Source organism: Aptenodytes patagonicus, chromosome 1 (assembly GCF_965638725.1).
Source record: "Aptenodytes patagonicus chromosome 1, bAptPat1.pri.cur, whole genome shotgun sequence".
Classification (NCBI taxonomy): domain Eukaryota; kingdom Metazoa; phylum Chordata; class Aves; order Sphenisciformes; family Spheniscidae; genus Aptenodytes; species Aptenodytes patagonicus.
The window spans coordinates 196,671,329-196,694,124 of record NC_134949.1 but is presented as its reverse complement, the minus strand read 5'-3'; the positions used below and the strand labels follow the sequence as shown (position 1 = coordinate 196,694,124).

Sequence of the window (22,796 nt, the reverse complement as noted above, 5' to 3'; positions counted from 1 at the left end):
GCAGGGCGCGCTCCCGCCCGCCCCACGTGCGAGGCCTCCGACGGCCGGGACTACACCCCCCAGAATGCAGCGCGGGGGCCGCCGCGGCGCAGGGCGGGGAGCGCGGTCCCCAGCCGCCGGCCCCCCGAGGCCTCCCTCCGGTCGGTACGCAGGGCGGGCGAGGCGAGGCGGGGCGGAGCGGGGCGGGAGGGCCGCGCCGCGATTGGCGGAGCCCGCCCGCCGCGTCACGTGCGCTCGCGGCCGCTCTCCCAGTCACTCAGCAACGGCGCGCGCGCTCGGCTCCCCCCTCTTTCCCCCCTCCCTCCCCCCCTCGCGCTCGTCACGGAGCGTCCCGCTTCCCCCCGCCCCCCTCTCCTCCCCCCCCGCCCTCCCCTCGCGCGAGCCGCCGGGAGCCGCCGCCGGAGCCGCCTCGCAGGAGCTGGGAGCCGCCGCCGCCGCCGGGAGCCGCCGCCGCCATGGCCGAGAACGCCGCCGCCGCTGCCGCCGGCCTGGAGAACCACCGCATCAAGAGCTTCAAGAACAAGGGCCGCGACGTGGAGGTAGGTGCGGGGCCGGCGGGGCCCCGGCCGGGCCCGGCCTCCGCCTCCGGCGGGCGCGAGAGGAGGGGCCGGGGCCTGGCCGCGCTCGCGGCGCCGCCGGCGGGCGGCGGGAAGGAGGCGGGGAGCGGCCGCCCGGGGCGGGCGGGCGGCGGCGGGGAAGACGCCCGCGGGGTTTTTTTTTTTTTCTCCTCCGTCATGCGGGCGCGGCCGGCGGGGGGCGGAGGCGGCGGCGGCGGGGGGAAGGGTTGGCGCGGCCGGGCCGAGCGCGGCCCCGGCGGGCGGGCCCTCCGCGCCCCCTCCGCCGTCTCCCCGGCTTGCCGGGGTGCGGGAGGGCCCGGTGGGCCCCGCGCCGGCGGCTGTGCCCGGACAGGGCCGGCAGGCGGCGGGATGCACCACCCCCCCGCCCGCCCCGCGTCCCCTCCTCCCGCAGCGCTCCTTCTTTTCCCCCACCCCAGCCGCCTCCCCGTCCTGCCTCCTCCCCGCGCCCCCTCCCCCGTGCTCGGCGGGATCGGGGCTCGGATGGGGTGGACAATGGTGCCGGCTGCCTTTTGTGCCAGCCCCTCTGGGCGGTAATAGCCCTTCCGCCGGGGCGAGTGGCTGCCCTGCCCGTCCTGCCGTGCCCCGCTGTGCCGCTGCCGCACACGGAGGCCTGTGCTGGTGGTAGGGGCCGCTCCCACGCTCTGATCAGCCTTTTTACAGTGTACTGTGCTGGCCGATTTTGCTCCCTGCACTGCCTTAAATCAACCTTTTTTATTTCTTCTTTTTTAAAAATGCTGGTAGGCACGTAAGTAATCGTCTGCTGGGCGTCTCCATCTAAATGGAGAGGGAGCGTGGTGCTTACTAAGGCTTCTGGGGTAGTAGTTTACTCCCCCGAATTTGAGAGACGCTGGGTGATTGGAAGCTTATTCCCTGGAGGTATTCCGAAGGTCTTCTGAATCTGTGTGTCATTACCGGGGACATCTTTCATTCTAGTTGCAACTGAAAAGGGAGGAAATCCCAAATCTTGTGTTTAAGTTTCTGTAATAGGAAAGGAAGGGGGAGGGAGTTGTTCTGAAATCAGACTAGGGTTGAAATCGGATTAGGATTTGCTAGGGTGAAAACCTAACTGTGTGTCAGATTACTTCGACTTCACCTGAGGGTGTTTTCCATGCTTCTGTTGATATTATCACTTAATTTCACTTCTGTAATCAGTAGGGCTGGAATTTTAGTGTTTGAAAGCAGTTTTGTATTTTAGCAGAATTCACACCTCTGCTGCTGTTGTTTGGGTGGAGACAATTTTATGCAGGTCAGGCTTAGCAGCAGCAGCAGTGTCTTTAAGATGACATTCACAGTGTAAACTAATCTTGATCTTAATTTTTGTTTAACTTGGTGACAGCGAATCTTCCTCACAGCAAATATTGTATGTAAGGAGTATGATAACTTCAATGCTTCTGGCTAATGTTAGTAAATGTTAGAAGGTAACTAAAAATTGCCCATCCTTCTGTTTAGCAGTTTCTTTTCAGGGTGAGGAGGAGGCGTGGTGGGTTTCTTTTTCCCTTCTCACCCAGTGAGTCTCTTCCTGCTGCTCCTCATTCATTTTGTCCTTGTCTCATCCCCCCGTATTGGTTACTGGCTTTGTTGCTGCTTTCTCAGGCACTGGCCTGAATCCATCAGAGCGCTAAACAGGGAAAGGTTAGGTATGTTCATGCCTAGTGTGAACTGATCTGTCATCCATACTTGCTTATATTATAACATGCCCGAGACTAGGGGAATTAAATATCTGCCTCTATGGGGGGGGAAGAGGAGACTTGACTGCCTAAGCTTTACTGAAATTAGTTATACCAGACCAGCTAAGGTAGCTTAGCTCTCATTTCTTCCTGAAGGGGAGTAATTATTTTGGAATAGGGTATTTGCTGTTATGGAGAAGTATATCCTCTAGGGTTATCTTCCAGTGTGCTGTCTGACTTCCTTTTGTGGCTGAGCCTAAGACTGTTTGGCAGATAGCTCCAACAATGTTAATGTGGTTAAAGCTTTCATCCATGCTTTTGAAAAGGGTTAAAATCTAAGAAGCATCTTTCTTTTAGGGGCAACAAACAGATAAAACACAGAAGTATGTAGAAGATGTATACCCATGGAGGTATGCTAAAATGAAACTTAGATTCATTTAAAGGACTGTAAAAGATCAGAAATGTGTCAGCGTCTTTCAAAACAACTTAATTTGTATTAAATGTCTGAAATTTTCCACTACACCTCCTTTTTGACTCTCCTGGTCATGGTGCTTAATTAAAAGTTCATGTTAGAAGTACCCTTCTAAGTAAACTTTATCTAACTTAAGTCTCTGGAAGTGAAACAATGTAAATTAAGTTTGTAGTGGAAAATGAAGGAGCACAGCAGTGCTATAGAATTGCCATTACTTACTGTGCTGCTTTTGAGATACTGCTACACAGGCTGACCTGCTGATTGGACAGTTTGGCTGTATTTAGTGAAAGTTATCAGTTCTCCACAAAATGATTCTTTTCTAAATCAAATATTATACGTAATTCCCAACTGTCAGCAATTAAATACACTTGTTTTGGTCCCTGTGCTGCAATAAGGAATTTTACATAGAGATCCTGCCTCCAATTTTCTGTACTTAACTTTGAAACCAGGAGGCATCAGTGCTATTGTTGGCATTGATCTGCATCTACACATTTTGTCAAATTCCACCAATGAGAAAATAAGTGGTTAGGATGATGGAGTAATAAATCATGGTCTGATATCTAGGTTATATCCTTTGGAAAATCTAAAATATTCAAAGCCGTACGCTCTCAAGTTCAGTTTGAAAACAGTGCCGTTTGAGTCACCTTCTGCCTGGAGACAGTCACTGCCTTTGAACTCATCAGGTTTGAATACATTCTTTAGTAATCTTCCTTTGGCTTCTAATAAATACTGGTGAGTTATTATTGATCCCCTCTGGATACAGACTCTTCTGGCAGACCAAAAGAGTCTTACTTACTCCTTTAATTTGTAGTCAACTCATATTTTATTACTGGGTTTGCTAGGCCATATAATTGTCTTGCTTTTTGTTAATGCAACTTTAAGGGAAACAAAAGATGAGTAAGTGCTTTTGTTTTATGTTAAGACAGACTTCAGTACCCCATGCAACTTCTCACTATGCTGCTTTTCGGAGAGCAAAGAAACGGATTTTTTGAGCAGAAGCCAAAGCTTCTGAATCCTTGACCAGCACATGTTCACTTTGCTTTTCCTAGTTTCAGGTTTGGGTGGAAGTTTCTTTCCTTTTTGTTGGCTTCCTCTGTTAAGGAGGTAGAGTTGCGTGTATGGAACTGGAAGTCTGATTTTGAGGTATTAAGACTTCCAAAAAGTGTTTAACCCCCAAAAGGGATAATAGCAAAATCAAAATCAAATGCCAGAAATGAAGCGTTACTCACTTAATGAGTTTGTGTACTTGCTTTTATTAGTGAGACTCTTATATTTTTATAGGTACTGACATGTGATTAGCAGCAGACAGCTAACCTGAACCTGCAAAGCTGAGCAATAAGGAGCCAAGACACTAGCGGCTTCATCTGGACGAACAACTGCCAGAACAGTTTCTCCTCACAACCTTCTCAATTTTATATTCTCTAGAGATGTGAAAGGGCTTTTTAAATTGTCCCATATATGAAGAGAAAGCTTTCCTGTGTTGATCATAGGCATGTAGTCTTAAGTCTCAGTGAGTTTCTTCTAAATGTACGGCACTGACTATTCCAACAGAATTGAGGCTTTACAGGTCAAGATTAAACAGTTACAATCACTTAATTCGTAATAACCCTTGTAACTGCTGCATTTATTTGTTTATATTGACATCTAAGCTAACCTAGCTTTCAGAAAACCTAATTTGAACCTTCTGTTTTTTCAGTTTGCAGTTCTTCAGCTTCATTTTTTGCTTAGTAACATCCTTCTTAGACTTTTTTACTTCTCCAACTTCTTGGACCAGAAGTGTTACTTATTCTTTATTACAATAGCAGGCACCCATACGTTGGCTCACTGTTCTGATGTTTAAGGTGACAGATCGAACAATTCAGCCCCTTTCTTTTTGTCAGGATTAGTCGGCATCCCTGACTGAAACTGAGGAAAAATTCTTGACGAGCGGGGATATTATAATTTGTAGGGCTGTCTGCATGACTTACTTTTTGTGTGTGGTGCAATGAGACTATGTGGTCATGTCATTAGCAAAATGCATACTGCATCAAAAGTAAAGCTCCATATGCACTCACTAAAAAAACCCCAACAACTAGTGAGGAGTTAGTGCGTTATAACCTAAATAACTTTCTGTAAAAACACTTCAATGACTGGGATTAAAATTTCCTTTTTGTATACTTGTCATACCCCTAATCATAAGTCAAAAGAATACAAGTCCTTGAACTTCTGTTGCTTAGGCCATGGGATTAGCCTCCTGAAATCTGTTGAAGGCTATTTACCAAAAGGAGACATAATCACTCTGTCATCTTTCACCTACTCCTGCTGTATTTGATTTTAAGCTTCAGAAGGCCTGGCCACTGATGTCTTTTCCCCAGTTACAGGTTTTTTGGGGCAATTGTATCACCTCTTGGTCTGTATCATCTTTGGGTCCAGGGACTTTGAAGGATCCATTTTTATTCTGTACCTTCAGCATCCCGACCCCAGATGAGGCAGAGGAAGAAACTGGGCTTAGCCCGGATCTCCATCATCAGCTCTGGCAGCTTCAGTGTATTTACTGTTGCTGCTTTGCTAACAGTGTGGATCTAGTTCTTGAGGATGCTTGAATTTATTCATACTTTTCTGTCATGCTGCCATGAATTTTTTTGCAAGCAGAGGAATATCATTCTGGGGAGGCCAAATCTGTGCAGTCTGTGGGCATCTGAGAAAGATACAGGTTGACTTAAAGCCATGTTCCCGTCAAATGTCAAAGGCTTATTGCAGTGGAGGTACTATAGCTGTGCAGTGTTAATGAATGAGCAGACATGCTGCTACCAGCTCATTTCTTGATACTGTTCTGTGCACGGACTAGTGTTTTTGCTGTCTCCCTGTACTCCCCTCAAACACTACATGAAACGGATAAGGCTTGTAGCAATCCCAGAAAGCCTGTTACTCCCAGCTACTTTACAACAACCCAGTTTCTTTCAGGAGCTCACTTTTACAGATTGATCAGCTTTCTGCCTTTTGCTGGCACAGGAACTGATACTGGCAAAAGAAGAGATGGGAGGGAATAGGGCTGTAACAGCTGATTTAGGTTGGTTTAGGGTACTGTGGACCTGCTGTCTTAATAGCCTCACTGGCTCAGTGAATCTCAGTAGTTTAAGTGAAAACACAGGTGTCAGGTAGCTTCCTGTTGGGAACTGGATTTAATATAAGATCCAGTACTCTCATGCAGAGTTTCTAAGCTCTGACTCCTGCAGTTTCTTTATTACCCTTTCAGGGCAGTGTACTCTTGGGAGAATACAGGTGTACATGTTTGTACCTTGGAAAGGATTACATGGGTAGGAAGTAAGAGGTAGATGTGGGAAGCCTCCTTGGTTGCTATTGCTATAGAGATCTCCAAACTTTAGTTAGTCGGCAAGTAAATAGTACAATGCTGTGAAATGTTTGTGACTCTTGGCAGAAAACAAACACCTGGTAAGTCCACTTACATATACTGTCTTATATTTTTCTTGTGAGGTTCAAAATCAATTGAATGCATTGCATTTTAAAATGTTTAAACACACAGATACCTTAAGAAGTCATTGTTTGTTTCAGAAATATCTGTGGAGAAGACAATTTGGAGATGGCATCTCATGATGAACATAATCTTCATTAGCTGATTGGGATCTGTGCTTGCTGTATTGAGGCCCAATTATTGCTGTTTGTTGTGATATACCAAGCCTTAGCTAATCTTCCTGTAATTACAGAATTTGTTTTTCTTCATTCTTGTGTATTTCTAACACTATGGCAGTTGCTCTGGTATCTCTAAAGCTGCTTCTATTAAAGGATTGATTTTTAACTTGTAAACTGTCAAAGTCTGGTCAAGGTTGGTAGCAGCGTAACTGTCATACTAGTTTTAAGAGCTCTAACTATTTTTACGTAAGTTCTTTGAGGCTTTCATAATATTTGTGCAGTTCCAGCACAAATCCAAGCAGGACGTTTTGTCCTCTAAAACTGTGTTATCTGAAAAGATCAGCGATTAGGAGGATGTATGAGCTATGAGTGATCAGATCTGTATTTATTGTGGGATTGGAAGTGGAATGAGGCGTCTAATTTATAAGACTAGGCTAGAAGAGGCAATGAACTGGTTGAAGCTGATGGGGCGTGTCATCAAGTACTAAAGACAAATTGGCAAGTGAACTGACTTGAAATGAAAAAGAAATCTAAAACCTATGTATCTTCCAAGAATAGAATTTATCTGTTGTTTCCAAAATACCCAGCACTGTGAAACTCTGATACTGAATTGTTACTCCTGATTACTTCTGTAATAGCGGAAGCTGTGGGCTTTGCATTCCGTTTCACAAAATTTGACATGGGTAGTCAAAAGAGCTAGTTTCTTCCAAAAAGTTAGTCCTGCATCAGAACCATCTGTGCCTTGGAGTGAACTAGTTGCAAAGCTCTTCATGTTTCTTTAATTTTCTGCTCCCTTAGCTTCCTGAGCCAGCCCTTCACGTCTGGAGAAGACCAGTGCTGGCTCAAAGAGGTCAGTGTGAAGGGGAGAAGGTGTACCTTGTCTAGTGATATTTAACTGTTGGATTGTTATGCCTTCACAGTCAGAGTGACACCATTAAATCTGCTCAGGAAGCCCCATATCGTTTCTTCTGGGTCAGCTGACACTTATCTCCTTTCTCAGGTTAAGCAAATGTTAGTCAGTTTTAAACTTGATTTTGTGTGTGTGTTTAATAAATACAGCAAGTACAAAATAGGAACATATGCTGTACAAATGGCTGCAGAACAGGAGACAAAATTAATATCTTCCCCATTCAAACACCTATTACTGAATGACTTGTTTCCCTCATATTCTGTCATGTCTGACCAGCTGAGGGTCTCTTGTGCATTTTTAACCTTGGTTATTGTCAGATTCAGTAACAGGTGGACTTTGGAGGTAGTGATAGAATAGGTGATTTGCAAAATCAACTTGGAGAAATGGCTTCCTTGTAGTTTGACTTGTTAGCCTTGATAGAGATGTATTTTAATGAGTGCTCAAGCCCGATTGCAAACTTGCTGGTGTGGAGCATAGTGAAAGCTTGTCTGCATGAGGAGAAGGTGGTTAGAAGGTGATCAGACAGGGTGCTAGGGTGACTTGTGGCCAGGTTTTCAGAGGTGCAATAAGGGATTCCTGACCAGGTGCGGTGTCAGATTCCAGGTTTGCAGTTCTCAGAACGTCCTCGTCCTTGCCTTTTCTTAGTCAACTCACTGTAAGTCAGAAAGTTGATGGAATTATGCAGAGAGACATTGTGTGTGTCTCTCAGGTAAGCTAAGGTCACCTTAACCAGCAGATACTGTCTTTGCATGCAGCTTTCTGGCATCAGGGTCTCTTGCTTCTTTTCATGCACACAAATGTTAGATGCAAAGTCAGTGGTAGTGATTTCTCTGCACCAAAAATCTGACTTACAGCCAGATATAGGCGGCTTTCCACATCAAGAGAGAATCCTGAAATGAGAGCACCCTGCTAGGAGTCAGCAGGATCCTGTTAACCACTGTTCGTCAGGCGTGCAAGAAGAACGTAGGCTGTTAATGGGTGGTGTTCATAACACTGAACAAACAGCAGCGAAGAGCAACCTTCCAGACAAGAAGAGACGTTTAAGGAGCTCTGACACAGGCAATCAATGTGACAGTGCCTTCGAGCACCATGAGCTGCCAGCGGCAGTTCTGAATCTGGCAGTACCCTCTTCCCGCCCATTGCCGATAGGGGTATGGCCCACTATACCACTGTGCTCAGTGTAACCTGTGTTTTGGTGGGCCCTGTAGCTGTGAGGTTCAAAGGAGTTTTGTATTGATTCTTGTCCATCAAAACCAGACTGCTTTTGGTGGTCTAAGCGACTTCTTAGGGCTAGCTGATACCTTTTTTTATGGAAAGACATATAAATTGGAATTTTGAGAAACTGCAGGTATCCTCAAGGAGAGGGAAGTGTGATACCCAAAATGTTCGAACGGCAGAAACATGGAATCAGGGCTTATGTCATGTTAAAAAGTGAGCTAGAAGCATCTAGAATTCATGATGCTGAAATGATTAAATCGGAAGGGTTGCTGACAGGGTTCATAAAAGATTGTGGGGTGTTGCTGGAGTGTATTTTCTAATTCCTAATGCTCCATCTTCTTCCTGGGTTGTCAGCTGGGTTTGTTGTTTTCTCTTGCATCTTGAGCAGAATGATCTCTTCATAGATTTAATTAGGCAGCTAGCACATGTTTAATCTTTTTTGCCTTTTGATTATATCTTTCAAAAAATAGAAAAAAAATCTGATTTCATTTGAGCCATGTACTATTATACCAAAAAAGCTTGCTGTGGTTGAATATAGACTAGCTCTCTAGGGACTTGATTTGTTGTTTTTTCATGGCACCCTGTGAATGTATGCAAATTGCAATTATTGTTTCCCGTTTTATAGATGGAATAATAGCACTTTTTTTCCTCACTTCACAGGGAGGTGCTTATAAATACATCATAGAATCATAAAATGATTGTCTGAGGTACTTTGATATTACAGTTGAAGGCTGTTTAAGTATCTGGAAAGGGAGTGTCTTTGTTCAAACATAGATTGCACAAGAAGGTATCTGGCTAGTATTTAGCCTAGTAGGTTTTCTTTCTTTCTTTCTTCTTTTTTTTTTTTTTTTTTTTTCTCCTAGGGGAAACTACTATAAATATTTGGCAAGCTTAAGAATGTCTGGTCTTCTGTGGCATTTGCCCCAGAAGTCTGTGAGGCCTTTCCGACCAAACATTTCATTTTGTAATTAGATTCTTGAAAGCGGTTATCTACAATTTTAAAAAAGCTTTTACATTTAAAAGAATTTATTTAAGTCTTTATGTTGATCAAAATTTTACTCTGATGTTTGCACCTAGTTACCATGAACAGTCATTTTAATTTTGCTCTGCCGTTTTCATGTCCTGTACACAAGCAAAGATGGTATTTTGGCTGTGAAGTATGGCCTTAAAAGTGGTGGATTTGGTTTCTGGTAACACCTGTTAGAAAAAAACTGAATGTATACCTCTGAATTGGGGTATTCTAGACTATAGAAGATGAAAGGGACTCCTGCTCTTTTGCAATGGCAATTAACTGTTCTGCTTGAATAGACAGGTCGGTGTACTTTCCCTCCTCGGTAAGGGAATGGGAGGGACGCTTGCTTAGAAATTCTAAGAGAGGACAGAGGTGGTGTCATGTCTTGGGAGAGACCAAGGAGTCATGTAGGTGCTTTGCTTGTTCTTCCTCAAGGACAGGATAAACTTCTGTTTCTAGGAGATTCTAAAGCGTCTGCTACACTGTCCATGCAATACAGGAAAATAACAAATATCTTTTTAGTGTTCACACATCTGAATAGAAATTTGTGTACTGGCAAAAGCAGATTCCTGTAACGTAAAACTGTACCAAATTTCAAATCCTTGTATGTATTTAGAGTGTGTCAAGAAGCCTTAATCTTCTAAATTTTTAGAAAAGTGTGAATAGGAATCACTTGTAATTAGGCTATCTCGGTTATCCACTGTTCTTGGTGCTTATTTCGCCTATCACAGTATTCAGATAAGGCAGAGCTGGCATCATTGTAAAATTCAGTATGCCCTTCTGTTTCCAAAAAGTACAGTAAAAGAAGAAAGACTTGATACAGGTATCCTTCAGACCAGTAGTTTCTTTTGGGCTGTAGCATAAATGACCAAACTCCACAGTTAAGTTCTTCAAGGTGGGCCCTTGTCAAAGTGGAGATAGCAGTGGCTGCATTGCCACTGCTCTTTGGAACACTACATGGACAGGTTCCTTGCCCTCTTAGGACCACAGGACAAAATGAATACTTTGAATTAGTTGGTGGTCCTTGCTGCCTGCCTGTTGGTCTGCGCAGACCAACTGTTGTGCAGTGATGAGTTAGCTTGGGGTGCTGTGGGATTACCTGGAAACTTCAGTTTGACTTCAGGTGGAGCCCATATGGCTGCGTTGCAGTCTTTGGTCTGATGTTAGTAAAAGTGTGATTAACAGTGTTAAGATCTACATCTGAATGGAAATGCTGTAAAACTTTTGACTAGGTATAATGTCCTTGATTCATGTAACAGCAGTAACTGGAAATCTACTAGATTCTGTCTTCCTTCCCCCAGTTGAGTTTTGACATTGAATAGAGAATTTCAGCTCTTCTTTTATTCTATATTAAAGCAGGTAACATGTTGATTGTATTCTGGACTGCTTTGTGTCCTTCAATATTGCTGCAATTTATCTTGAATGCAGCCAACTAAATTGCTTCAAGTCCAGTCTCCTGAGGATTGTTTGATATGTCTGTACTTGTAAACTGGGCAATTGGTATATGGAAATTAAAACATGAGTGCACACATTTCACTCCTTTGCTGGTAGTTGCTCAGCATGCAGGTTAAACAAATGCAGAGAGGATATCAGGACCTCAAAGAATATGCTTACAAAAGAGCTGGTAAGAAATAAACTTAGCAATTGCTTTTCTGTGAAGATCTGTTGGAGCAGTAGAAGCAGATCATGTGGATGGGCAGCTTTGTCTGCTTCCATAGGGCTTTCAGGTGAGTCAGCACCATGAGCAACAATAATTGGAGGCTTGTGGCTTTCCATATTGGCATGCATGTCTGACTTCAGTGAGTCATTACCCATCACTAAGTAAAAGAGTCACAGTGGATCTCTCATGCATCCCGTTTGCTGAGGCTAGCCAGGTTCAGATACTTGAATTATCTTGCCACAGACTGGCTAACAAAAAGCAGCTGGTATTCATTTTAGGGGCCCCAAACTGGGGATTAAAAAAAAAAAATAGCATGGCAGCTCCAACTGCAAAAGAACTCATTTTCCTTCAGTGGCCTTTATTAATGCTGAGGAACACAAGTCCCAGACAGATTATGGCATAAAATACAGTAGCGTAAATACTGCACTCTGCTCCTAATGTACCTAGTGCTGCGTTAAAGGTTACAAGCCAAAAGGAAACTTTATAGTATTAAGGTTCTGCAGCATGCAGAGAATCTGAACCAAGCTCTAATACTTTGTGCAAAATAATAGAATGTTTCCCTAAAAGAGGAGCAAATACCTTTTGGGTCAAACAGTAGTCAAATGAAATAAAACTCTCTTGGAGTCTCGGGTCAGGGTACAGGTACATTGTAAGTGTATTTGGCTGCTTTGGTAGATCTGTTGCTTGTACTGTGGAATCCATGCCCCCTGCCTGCATTTCTAACTGGGTCAGCATAATTTAATATGGAGCTATGATAACAAAGCCAGAGGTGAAGTTGTTCTAACTTTGTAGTCTATATGACTGAAAAAAAAAAATTACTGTTTTTCTTAGAAGCACAATTTGGAGCTTTATGGGAGTACTTGGTAATTAGGTAAATCTCAAATTGGGTTTGGGGAAGAAGAGTCTGCCTAGAACATAGGCTGGGGGGTGGGGGGGGAAGGCTGGGTAATAATCCATGATGCTTGTAACTAAAGGAATAAACCTAGCAGGAAGGGTTAATTTTGACTAAACATTTGGTTTAGTTTGGCATAGATGTCAAATCTTTTTGTATGTCCAAAAGAAATAGTGGGGATCAGTGTGCGCAGTGTCATTGGTTTTAGTTCTTTAGTTGTGATTAAGTAGTTGCATTCAGAACATCATGATGCTGTCCCAGAATTTTGATTTAATAGTCCCAGAATTCTTTCTTCATGTATTGTGATTTGCTTGCAATTCTTGGAGTACGCTATATGCACTTTGAAAGTGTGAACAGGTAGAACAGCAGTATCACCTTCTATTGGTGTCCCTTTGTCTCTTTGTTTTTGGCTGAAGCCAGCTGTACCAGAACAAGTAGAAACAATATCATCAGTCTAAGCCTCAATTTTACACATACTAACAAATTGTGTTCCTATGCAAATACGGAATATTTAACTTCTAATGTTAACCAAAGATAGGCAGCTGACAACCGTAATCATCTCAACTATTCTATACAAACAAGCACTTGAATTTTTTTTTTCTGCACAGAACCAGCCCAGCTCCTGAGGCTTCTGCATTTTCATGTGCATTGCAGTATTTCATGCTCGTTAAAAGGTGTCAGAGAAGGAATAAGGAAAAAAGGCTACTAAAGCAATTTCTAGGGATGAACAGTGTTTACTTCATCAATGCAAACACCTTCTCCTTTCATTGTATTGCACCCACACCTACCTTGTAAAGTATGTAAACTGTACTCTAGGGTATGCTCATATGCAAGAGGGGAGGTATTAGTTAAATCCAATCCAGCTGTTGGAACTGGGCCATTTTTTTTCTTTCAGTTAGGCAGGTGGAAGTAGTCTGGAATTGACTTGCAAATGCTAAGCTCTTTGGGTACCCTGTATGTTTAATCAAGCTACTTTACTATCCCAGCTATATATTCAGGGTAGCTCTTTCTTGTCAGCATGTATCTTCTGGTTTTCTGACACTGGTTCCTGTAATGTTGAGAGGCAAGAGCAGAAATAAAGAATTTAAATGACCAGGTATCTTTTAATGAAGTTTGTAGATGCAGAGAAATTAGAATCAATCAGTGAATTTGTTCTCTCTTTTCCACTTAATAGCTGAACTTTCAAAAGCAACTAAATGCACATCTTACCAAAGTTCCTGAAAACGTATCTTTTGTATCCGTGGAATAGCCAAAACTAGCATTGGTGTGTGGTGTTCATCTTTCAAGGTGAGCCTGGCTTTCCAACTTCTGTGGGCTAGCTGGAGGCTGATGCATGCTAGTCGGCCTGCAGGAGAGCAGGGATAGCCAGCTAGCTGCTTGCGGGGCAGCTGGCAGGCCAGCCACACTGGCAATACTGATATACTGGCTGGCATAAAAACATCTTGTTTCCTGCCTCTCCACCTCTGATGTTCTCTGGACTTGCTCTTGTTGCAATGGAAGTGGTGTAAACGTGTTGATTAAAAGATGACACTCCTCAGGTATCCCACTTAATGAGGTGGCTAGTCTGGGTGAGCACCACACTGAACTCCAGATCTCGTTGTTACAATGGTAGGTAGATTTTTAGTCATTAAATGGTGGTTATGCTTTAATCTTCCTTCTGACACAATTGGTATAGCTAAAAATGGTTAAAATGTTTAAAATTCATACCACTTACTGTTGCAGCATTTGATTATTTTTTTCTGTACAGAGAATGTACATTATTAAATACCTTGTACCTGAAACTTCATTTTTAATTTCATTTAAGAAATATTTATCCCAGTATAACAAGGGGAATGTAATGACTTGAGCTTCTCACTAGTTGTATCATTCACATGTTTAAATAGTTTTGGTGTTTTGATTTGTACTGTAACTGGGGATGAAGTAATCTTATCAAGTATCCAGAATTTCTTGTCTCTGAAAGTGATATACTTAAGGGACTTTAAAGTGCTTATAATCAATTAAGATTGATTTTCAGATGCAAAGTAGAAACTTCAAATTAACAGAAACCCTAAGACTAGTTCTGATATTTCACTGTGAATGAGATCTAACTTGCATAAAGTAGTACCAATGTTTTAAATCATTCTTTCATAAATAGAAGGACTATTCTGACTGCTTTGTCGCAGATGTGATTTTGTCCTTTTGAATTAGCCTAAATTTTCTTCTTCTAGTCTTATATAACTTTGGTAGGGTTTTGGGTTCCCCCCCAGGAAAAACCCACTACATTATGTATTTGCTACAGAAGGTTTTGGAAAATGTTATCTTGTTCTGATGTATGTTAGACAGGTACAGCTGATTGGTTTTGGGATTCCTTGAATATTTTTTTTAGTTTACAGAAGCTATATGAGTTGCCTTTTTGGGTAGTTTAATGTATTATGCAGTTAAACTTTTCTTATGTTAAAGAAAAGGCTCAAGAAGCCAGAGAAGCTTGCTAGACTTAATTCTCTCCTTAGAATCTCAATGCTATTCACAACTTCAAAGTAACCTTTTTTTTTTGTTTGCCAGGAAGGTGTGCATGGGCTGTCTTAAGACATCAAGTGGTAGTGTTACAGCAGTGATACTTGCTCTTTAACATGTAGTGAGCATCTTGTGCACCTTTGTACAGGGATTCACAAATGGTACTTGTGGAATATGCGTGGTTGAGCCAGAGGGTCCCAAATGTTTAGTCACTTAAAAATAATTCTTTGAGTGTGCTGGCGGTAAGGGTTACTATTATGCTGATAATTCAGAATTTCACAAGGTTATCTTTAGCCATTGCTTTTTGATATCAAGAGTTTTAGGTACAGTTTTGTGTTCTGTCATAAACCAAATATCAACTGAAAAATCAGGAAGACGTTCCCCTTCTCCACAGGTGGCCCTGAAATTGAGCTTTGAGTTTCTTGTCAGCTTCTTGTTGGAAGAGAGATACCAGTTGAAACACTGATCTGATGAGGATGGCTGTATTCTGTGTTGCTCCTGCCCACTGAGTGTGTTAAAGGCAGTTTTACAGGGACTGTGGCATTCTTTGAAGCCTTGTTTTGGGCATTGACTTGAGGCTTGCTTTGTTTTCAGGGTCTAGTGTCTCTTAAATCTCTTGTCTTTTGTCAGCTTAGCATTTTTGTGTTTTGTATCACCGTGAAACAAGGTTCCCTTGCAGCCCTTAACACAACAGCCCTAATGTGTGTAGTGATTGTCTTTATTGAAATTAATTTCAGTTTTGAGACTTTGAGGGAACGAGGGATTATTTTTCTTTCAAGTGGAAGCTGTTGGGGAGAGATTCTTGGCATGTAATACTTTGTATCTGGCTTTGGAAGAGTATTCGGAAATTCAGGGTAGAAGTGAGAACACTGATTTATCTAACAGCATCTAGTAGATCTTTTGGTTAGTTAACAATTACTGGTAAGTAATTGTTCTTCACAGATGGTGAACTGGGGAGAAGAAATCTCTTGTTACAAAAGCCTTATGAACTTAAGTCTGACTTGAGACGCATGTAACAACTGAGATGTAATGTTGTAGCACAACTTAGTAAGTGTTGTATGTTCTTGTTTCTTACATAGTAAGAAATAGTACATGCTGACTGATAGTTACTCATTTTTACTTTCTGCACCTTGCGTGTGGTGCATTAATACCCATGTGTTTAGGAGTGGCCTCACAGTTCAGATTCTGCAGGAATAAACTGTCATCATTTTTGTGATTTGTAGGATTTTGCCTATGCCGAGTTTTCCCTTTCTGAGATTTGGAGTCTGATTTTATTCAGTTAAACAGTTCAGATCTGTCTTGGGGGTAGTTTTGACATGTGCTGTTTCAGCGTGACATGAAGTTACTTCTTTGAGTACATTAAGCTGAGAAGTGACTGTAGTCAGATGCTGTGGATGTCAAACACTGTATTAGATCCATTGGTAACATCTTGCTAGGCTTCCACTAGTATTGAATACATAGACTTTAGCAGAAGATTGTCCTCCCAGCCTGAAAGCTGGAAATGAATCCGTGGGGTTAAGTTGCAGAATAATTTGGTCTCTACTCTGTTTTAGCTGACCTGTGTTAACTGGGGAAAATGTTTAACCTTTCTACTACTGTATAAATCCCTTGTAAATGCCTATCGGTTCCCTATGTGCTGGGGCTTGCAGGTAGTGTAAAAGTGTGGTATTCTGCCTACAGTGGTAATGCTTCCTTAAAGGGAGGCTTGCTTTAGTGCTTAAGACTGATTCTTTTGTATGCTGTGGGATTATAGTATGTTTATTTCTTCTGAGGCTGTAGGATGGTGCTGATAACCTGCTGTATTTCTAAAATGCTTCATCTGAAACACAAGCTTTAAATACCTACTTTTTACGAAATGCCAAGTCAGGACAAAAAATGAACTGGATCACTTAAGTCTGTTTTTTGGGGAATAAAATTTGTGCATACATGTGTTTTTCATGTACAGTCTATAATTGCAACAATTGACATGTATTGAGTGGAATTCATGGTCTTAAATATATTCGTATATAATGGTCATCTTATATATCGGGGACATGAAGTGGAACACTAGTATCATCAGGTTAGAAATAATGTCAGCATACATCTAGCTGAGAACACTGGTCATGATCCGACCATGGCAACCAAGTTTAACTGCCAGAATGCACCATAGGCCCTTTGGGAACTTCAGTCCCATATACTTGTAGGAAGATTCTAGCCCTAACGCTGTACTGCTGATTCTTGGATGATCCTGGTGACCCTGACATGCTGAATTTTTAAAGATGCTGTGCTGGCAGGAGACTCTGCAAGACTGGGAGCCCTTAGTTCAGTGGAGGCCAGATAACGCTCCTCAGTTCTGTGAAGTTAAGGCTGAGTGATATCCCCAGTTATCAACCTACTTGCTCTGTGAATGGCGAAGCAGCTCTGGACTTAGTGTCGAGTACTGCCTATTCGCCCTTTTAAAGGAGGAAGGAAAAAAAGAAAATGTACCAGAGCTGCTTTGAAAGAGAAACTACATATAATAAGTTTAAAAGGACATAGAAAAGAACAGCTAAAAGGGTAAACCCAGGTAGTATGGAGATTGCCTTAAAAAGAGTATTAAAGCTCAGAAAATGTATGCTGCTAGTCAGCAAAAATGGCCGCGTAGTTGATAACCTATTTTGAAAGATTTTGAAGAATCTTTCTAAAGAGTGGTAGCTCTCTAAATGAGGAAAAGATGGGAGATTCTTGCACATTAAATGTAAAACCATAATGGAGTAGTCAAGTATTTTGAAGATCAGATTGATAAAAGCAAAAAACTAGTAAAAAAAATATTGAGACAGAATTGTAATAGGGTAGGATCAGTGGGGCTGAAATAATGGAAGTATGAAACAAAGGTAAAACCCTAATTGAAAAGCTGAGTGAATTATTTGCCTTTAGAAAGAAGCTTAGAGTCTTCCCAGTAGAGCCTTTATGGATGGATGACTCTGGGTAACTGTCTTTAGTCAAAGCATTGTTAGAGGAGGTTTTAGAGTAAATTGAAATGAATAGTAATGCCTTGCCTGGGACTACACTGTGTTTGTTTTTTTCTAAACCAAAAATATTAAGCTGCTGAACTGTTGAACACAGCATATAGTCTTAAATCTGCCTTGCTTCCAGAAGAATGGTGGGTGGCAAATGTTATTGCTGTCCCCTAAAGAGCTTCAGATTTGGTCTGATTTTTCTGCTCAATAGAAAATATTCTAGAGTATTATCACATAGATAAATGAAAAAATGTAGGAGTAAATTGTAATTAGGGAGCAAATGTAGAAGTAAATTGTGCCTTGCATCAGTGAAATCACTGAAACTTCAAATGTGGCACATACAATACTGGATTTTGGGGAAAAAATGCTAATGGACACTCAAGTTAACTGATTTGTCATGTGATGGGGTACCCCTTAAAATTTAAGATAAGTAGCAACAAAAGATTAAAATTTAGGGGGAGGTGGGGCGGTGTTACTAGTGGGAAGTTCCATAAAGGACTTTGGTGTCTAGCACATTCAGAATGATCAAGAAAAGGAGGTTTTGTAGCAGAAATCCAAGAGCCTTGTCTAATGACATTTTTCCATTGAAATGCAGAGTTATCATGGGGAAGAAGTATTGAAAAACATTCTTAGGCTATTCAGTGCCCTTACATTTGATGCAGTTTTTAAGATAATTCAAATGTAGAATTCTAATATAATGAGAAACTTGAATGACTAGTCTAGCTAGTTACATGCAATAACTTTTCAGGTTCTTTATTTGTCCCTTCCCAACCTACCCAGTGTTCTCCTATTCCTCAGCAATCCAGTCCTATCATACTGAGCTTTTGCAACAGGCTCAGATGGTCACAAGAATCAAATGGTTTAGCAAAATAATGAGGGGGGGAAGAAAGTGTAGCTTTAGTAGATTCTCTAGTGCTAGTGTCCTCTTACTGTAATGAGGACTTGCTTTGTTTAAAGTAGTATAGTTCACGTTTGTAGATGTCAAAGGAGGATTGTGTCTGTGTTTACTTGAGTGAGTTGGTTAATCAAGCAGTGGACAGGAAGACAAGGCTTCCTTACTCTCAAGTCAACCTAAAATAATTAAATGAACACTGCTATGCAAACTGGTTGAGAACAGTGAAGTTAAGGTAGTGTTCTAAGCACTGAAACTACGTCCTGTATAGGTTCATGGTGTGAAGTCTGCTCATATAATTTACCTGTTTTTGAGCTTTAGCACGTTTGGTATTTCCTCCGATGGATGATGGGGAGTGCTAGTGTTTTCTCTGTACTGCTGGCTTTCACTGATACTTTTGAGTTCAGGGAAGTTATTTGCCCTAACTCAAAAGGAACGTGATAGTAGCAGTGAAGGTCAGTAGCAAGGATAGGACATAGAAAGTATTTTAAAAGGCTAATTTTAGTTAGTGTGGCGGATCTTTCTAGGCTGCCAGCCGTCATCCAGTCCTGATTTTCTCTGAATTGCATTCTGATGGTACGTGTCTTTTCCACTGATTGTAAAATGAACCTAGGGAGATTGCCTTCACTAGGCTAAAATTGTTCTTTCTCCATCTTTTGATCTCTTTTAGCTAAGAGGTATAGCAGCATTGTGGGGAATGCATCCTGAGTGCCCAGTATCTTAAAGGAGCCGAGATATTTATGGGCTGGTTTTCCTTTACAGTGTCTAGGCTATAAATCCTAAGTAGACTCAGTGCCACTGTACTACTTTGTTTCCTTTTGCCACAGGCCTAATCTGTCTTGTTTGCATGGAGCTCAGTCATCTTCTGTCATCAACTCATTGTTGATTTTGGCCAGATAACTGGCACAGCTAATGTGTTTAGGTTGTGAATGTGATCATATGTGAATGTGAGTGTCTAACCTGTATTTACTGCTTCTTTTGGTGTGCACATATAAACACCCCGAGAGTCATTCCAGTGAAACTCCACGGGGAAGTAAATGTTTTCTGCCTTTGGGATACTTACTGTGGTTTATGACAAAGCTTTCTGTAAGGTATATAATCTTTAAAAAAACAAAAAGCAACTCGTGCATCTTGCTTGGAAAGATTGAGTTATAAATTACGCACACTGTTTTCCTTTTTGATGAATAGCTGCATTTTTGACCTAGAAACAACTGACTCCAAAACAAAACACTTCTTTCTTTACATACAAATCTCTCTTATTTTTTTATTTACAGACTATGAGAAGACACAGAAATGAAGTTACAATTGAATTGCGGAAGGTGAGTCTGCTTTTGTTTATGAACTGTGTTACTTTGCTAATAATGCTCTGGTGTCTTAGCTAAATATTTTACCGTAAGCTTTGCTTAATGGCCCCAAACTGATATAAGAGAGTTGTACATTTGTAGATTACTAACTGCAGATTCTAATGTTAGCTTTACTCTCCAACTCCTTAAGCTTAGTACAGCAGAACAGTACTGCTTTACTCCAGTGTATTGCTTGGAAATAATCCATATTCAGTTTCTGTACCAGTTCTCATATTATTACGGTAAAGCTGTCAGCTGTTTGAATGTTTTAAGTCTCCAAATAGGAAAAGGGAGAGTTTTAGCATTTAGAAGGTACAGATGTTCTTGTATTTTGTTTTCTGGAAATTACTGCTTCTGTGCTGTAGAGGAAGTTAATTTTAGGGTCAGATTTTGGTTATATTGGGTAAATGCCATTAATATGGAAGATCGTGACCATCAGAGGTGATCTAGTTCAGCACTGCCTAAATACAGGATTTATTACAGCCTCGTCATTCATAACACTTCCAACAGCCTTTCTAGGCACCTTAAAGGCTTGCTGCTGGGGAGGACATTTTCACAAGCTAAACTACTCTTGGGCAATATGTATAAAGAGAAGGGGTAAACTTTTATCTGCTTTTGGGTACCTTCAGTATACTTGAGGACTGATACTGGCCCCTTTAGTTTTATCCTGTTGAGACAAATTCAGTTCTTCACCCTTTCCTTGAACATTCTGTTTCCTAGGTTTGACTTGTTGCTGCTCCTCACATCCAAATTGCCTGTATCTTTCTGGAAGTGTGGAAGTCTGGAAGGATGCAGGCCACAGCTGAGGTTTAAATGGGACAGTGAAAAGCAATTCTTAACACAGTATTCCTATTTATATTGAGTATGTTGTTGACTCGCACTCAGTCTGTGATCTGTTATATCCTTTGGACACTTCCTACAGTACCGCAAAGCAAGGGTAGTTGTTTACGTTCTCTATTTGCATAGTTAAATAAATGCAGAAGTTTTAAACATGATTGCTTCTTGTCTTTTGAATTGCATCTGCTTTTTCCAGACTTTCTTAACTTGAATTCCCATTCTGTTCCCCAGTATGCTTCAAGGCCTCCCCGGCTTAGTATCCACCCATGTTTTCTAATATTTTCATTAATGACTTGATGGAAGTGTGTGCTTTGAATATTCTAGATATAGGCCAAGCTCCTTTGGGTCTTCCATTTGATGCGTATCTCCAGTTTGCCAGTTGAATCATTGACAGTCTGAGTGGTGCTTACTTAGGAGTGCACATCCACCCAATTTCATCTAAATTTTTTTTTTCATTATTCGCAAACCAAGAGAGAAGAAAAAAGCCTTGCTAAAAATCAAAGTGAAGCATTTGTAAATAGAAGTTATGTTGATAGAAATTAGCTTGACTTGTTTTTGAGAAATTTTGTCTGCACTTATCACCTGATTGTGTAGGCACTACCAAAAATCTTGTGCTAGTATTTTCCTGGGATCCTTCTGCTCTTCTTTAAAAAAAAAAAAAAAAAGACTTTTTTTTTTCCAGGTCTTAGAAAAAATTCTGTATCTCATTACAATATCAAAAATAAATATTTGTAAGATTCATCCTGAGACTATAAGAATTAGTTGAAGAAACCTAATTGGATCCAGATGACTGGAAAAAAAAAAATCTTAGTACTTACATGAGCATGATGTGTCATCTAAAAATTGTTTAATGCTTTCATATTTTCCTAATCAAAGAAACTAGCTGAACATGTCTGAATGTGTTGTGTAGCTTAAGCTGGCTATGGCCTCATCAGTACTGGCAGATGACTGAGGTGTGGAGAAAGCTACTTTTACATACAGTGGCAGGTACCAAGTGAAAAATGAAATTAGCCAGTTTTTGCTTAAAATGAGATTCAGGTAATTGATTTTGATATCTGAATTATCAGCAGTTGAAGTTTATGCTGACATGTTAGAGGCCCTCTCTGTTCAGAACTAGTGTGTTGACTCAGTGTAAAACTCACTGTATAACTGTGAAATCTGCATTGGGTAGAGTCATTCATAGCACTCGGGCAGCCTATGCCTGCTAGCAAAGCAATGCTGTAAAAGATGGCTTAGCTAATGCAGCGTATCCTCATGCATCTGGTTAAATTGTGAGACTGCATGCGAGCATTCCAGTGCAGTCTTTGGAGAGACCTTTGCAATGCAAAGTGAGAATTTTAATTTTAATTTAATTCTCATAATTGGTTTTTGTAACAGGTCACAGTTTCAAGGCTATTTTATTACAGAAGCATGGTGGGGAGCAAGTTTTATACGCTTAAGACAAGTCAATGGATTGTCTGTGTGGAAGGAATCTTCTATGTGCCAGTAATACGTGAATGAAAATGAGGAAGAGGAAGCCTATGAGCTGCTAGTGGCTTTTCACTGAAAACTGCATATGCAGAGATCAGTTACACACTTAGAGAAGCCTAAGCGCTGGATGTAGGTCAGGCTGTAAATCAAGAGTGAACAGCAGCTGCAGAACTTTTAAACGCAGGAAGTTGTGTTCTTCTGGAGTGTTTGCTGAACATCTTCCACTGCAGAGACCAGAAGAAATCTGCTTTAGTAAGAGATTCACCATGTGTCTGAGTTGTTGGTTTGCAGCAACTGAACTGGTGCTGGTGGGCAGCTGGTTTGCTCTGGGAACACTGTGGCAGATGTGAGGCCATTGCTTCTGGTACAGAATTGGGACTGAAATGTAAAGGGATATTTGTTCAGTCTGGAGAAGAGAAGGCTCTGGGGAGACCTTAGGGCAGCCTTTCAATACTTAAAGGGGGCTTATAAGAAAGATGGGGACAGACTTTTTAGTAGGGCCTGTTGCGATAGGACAAGGGGGAATGGTTTTAAACTAAAAGAGGGTAGATTCAGACTAGATTAAGGAAGAAATTTTTTACGCTGAGGGTGGTGAAACACTGGAACAGGTTGCCCAGTGAGGTCGTGGATGCCCCATCCCTGGAAACATTCAAGGTCAGGTAGGATGGGGCTCTGAGCAACCTGATCTAGTTGAAGATGTCCCTGCCCACGGCAGGGGGTTTGGACTGGATAACCTTTAAAGGT

General features: G+C 41.5%; 1 protein-coding gene across 2 annotated transcripts in view; it reads left to right on the top strand.

Annotated features, from left to right (window-relative positions):
- Window positions 1–410: 410 nt before the first annotated feature.
- KPNA3 (karyopherin subunit alpha 3) overlaps window positions 411–22,796 on the top strand; it is a 52,003-nt gene continuing 29,617 nt past the window's right edge. The window contains exons 1-2 of one of the 2 annotated variants that reach the window (XM_076363969.1): window positions 411–539; window positions 19,677–19,721. In XM_076363969.1, coding sequence (XP_076220084.1) covers window positions 456–539; window positions 19,677–19,721 — 129 coding nt within the window. In that variant the 5' untranslated portion in view covers window positions 411–455. Of the gene's footprint in view, window positions 540–1,179; window positions 1,324–19,676; window positions 19,722–22,796 lie in introns of those variants that run through there. The other variant, XM_076363972.1, reaches the window with a different exon arrangement.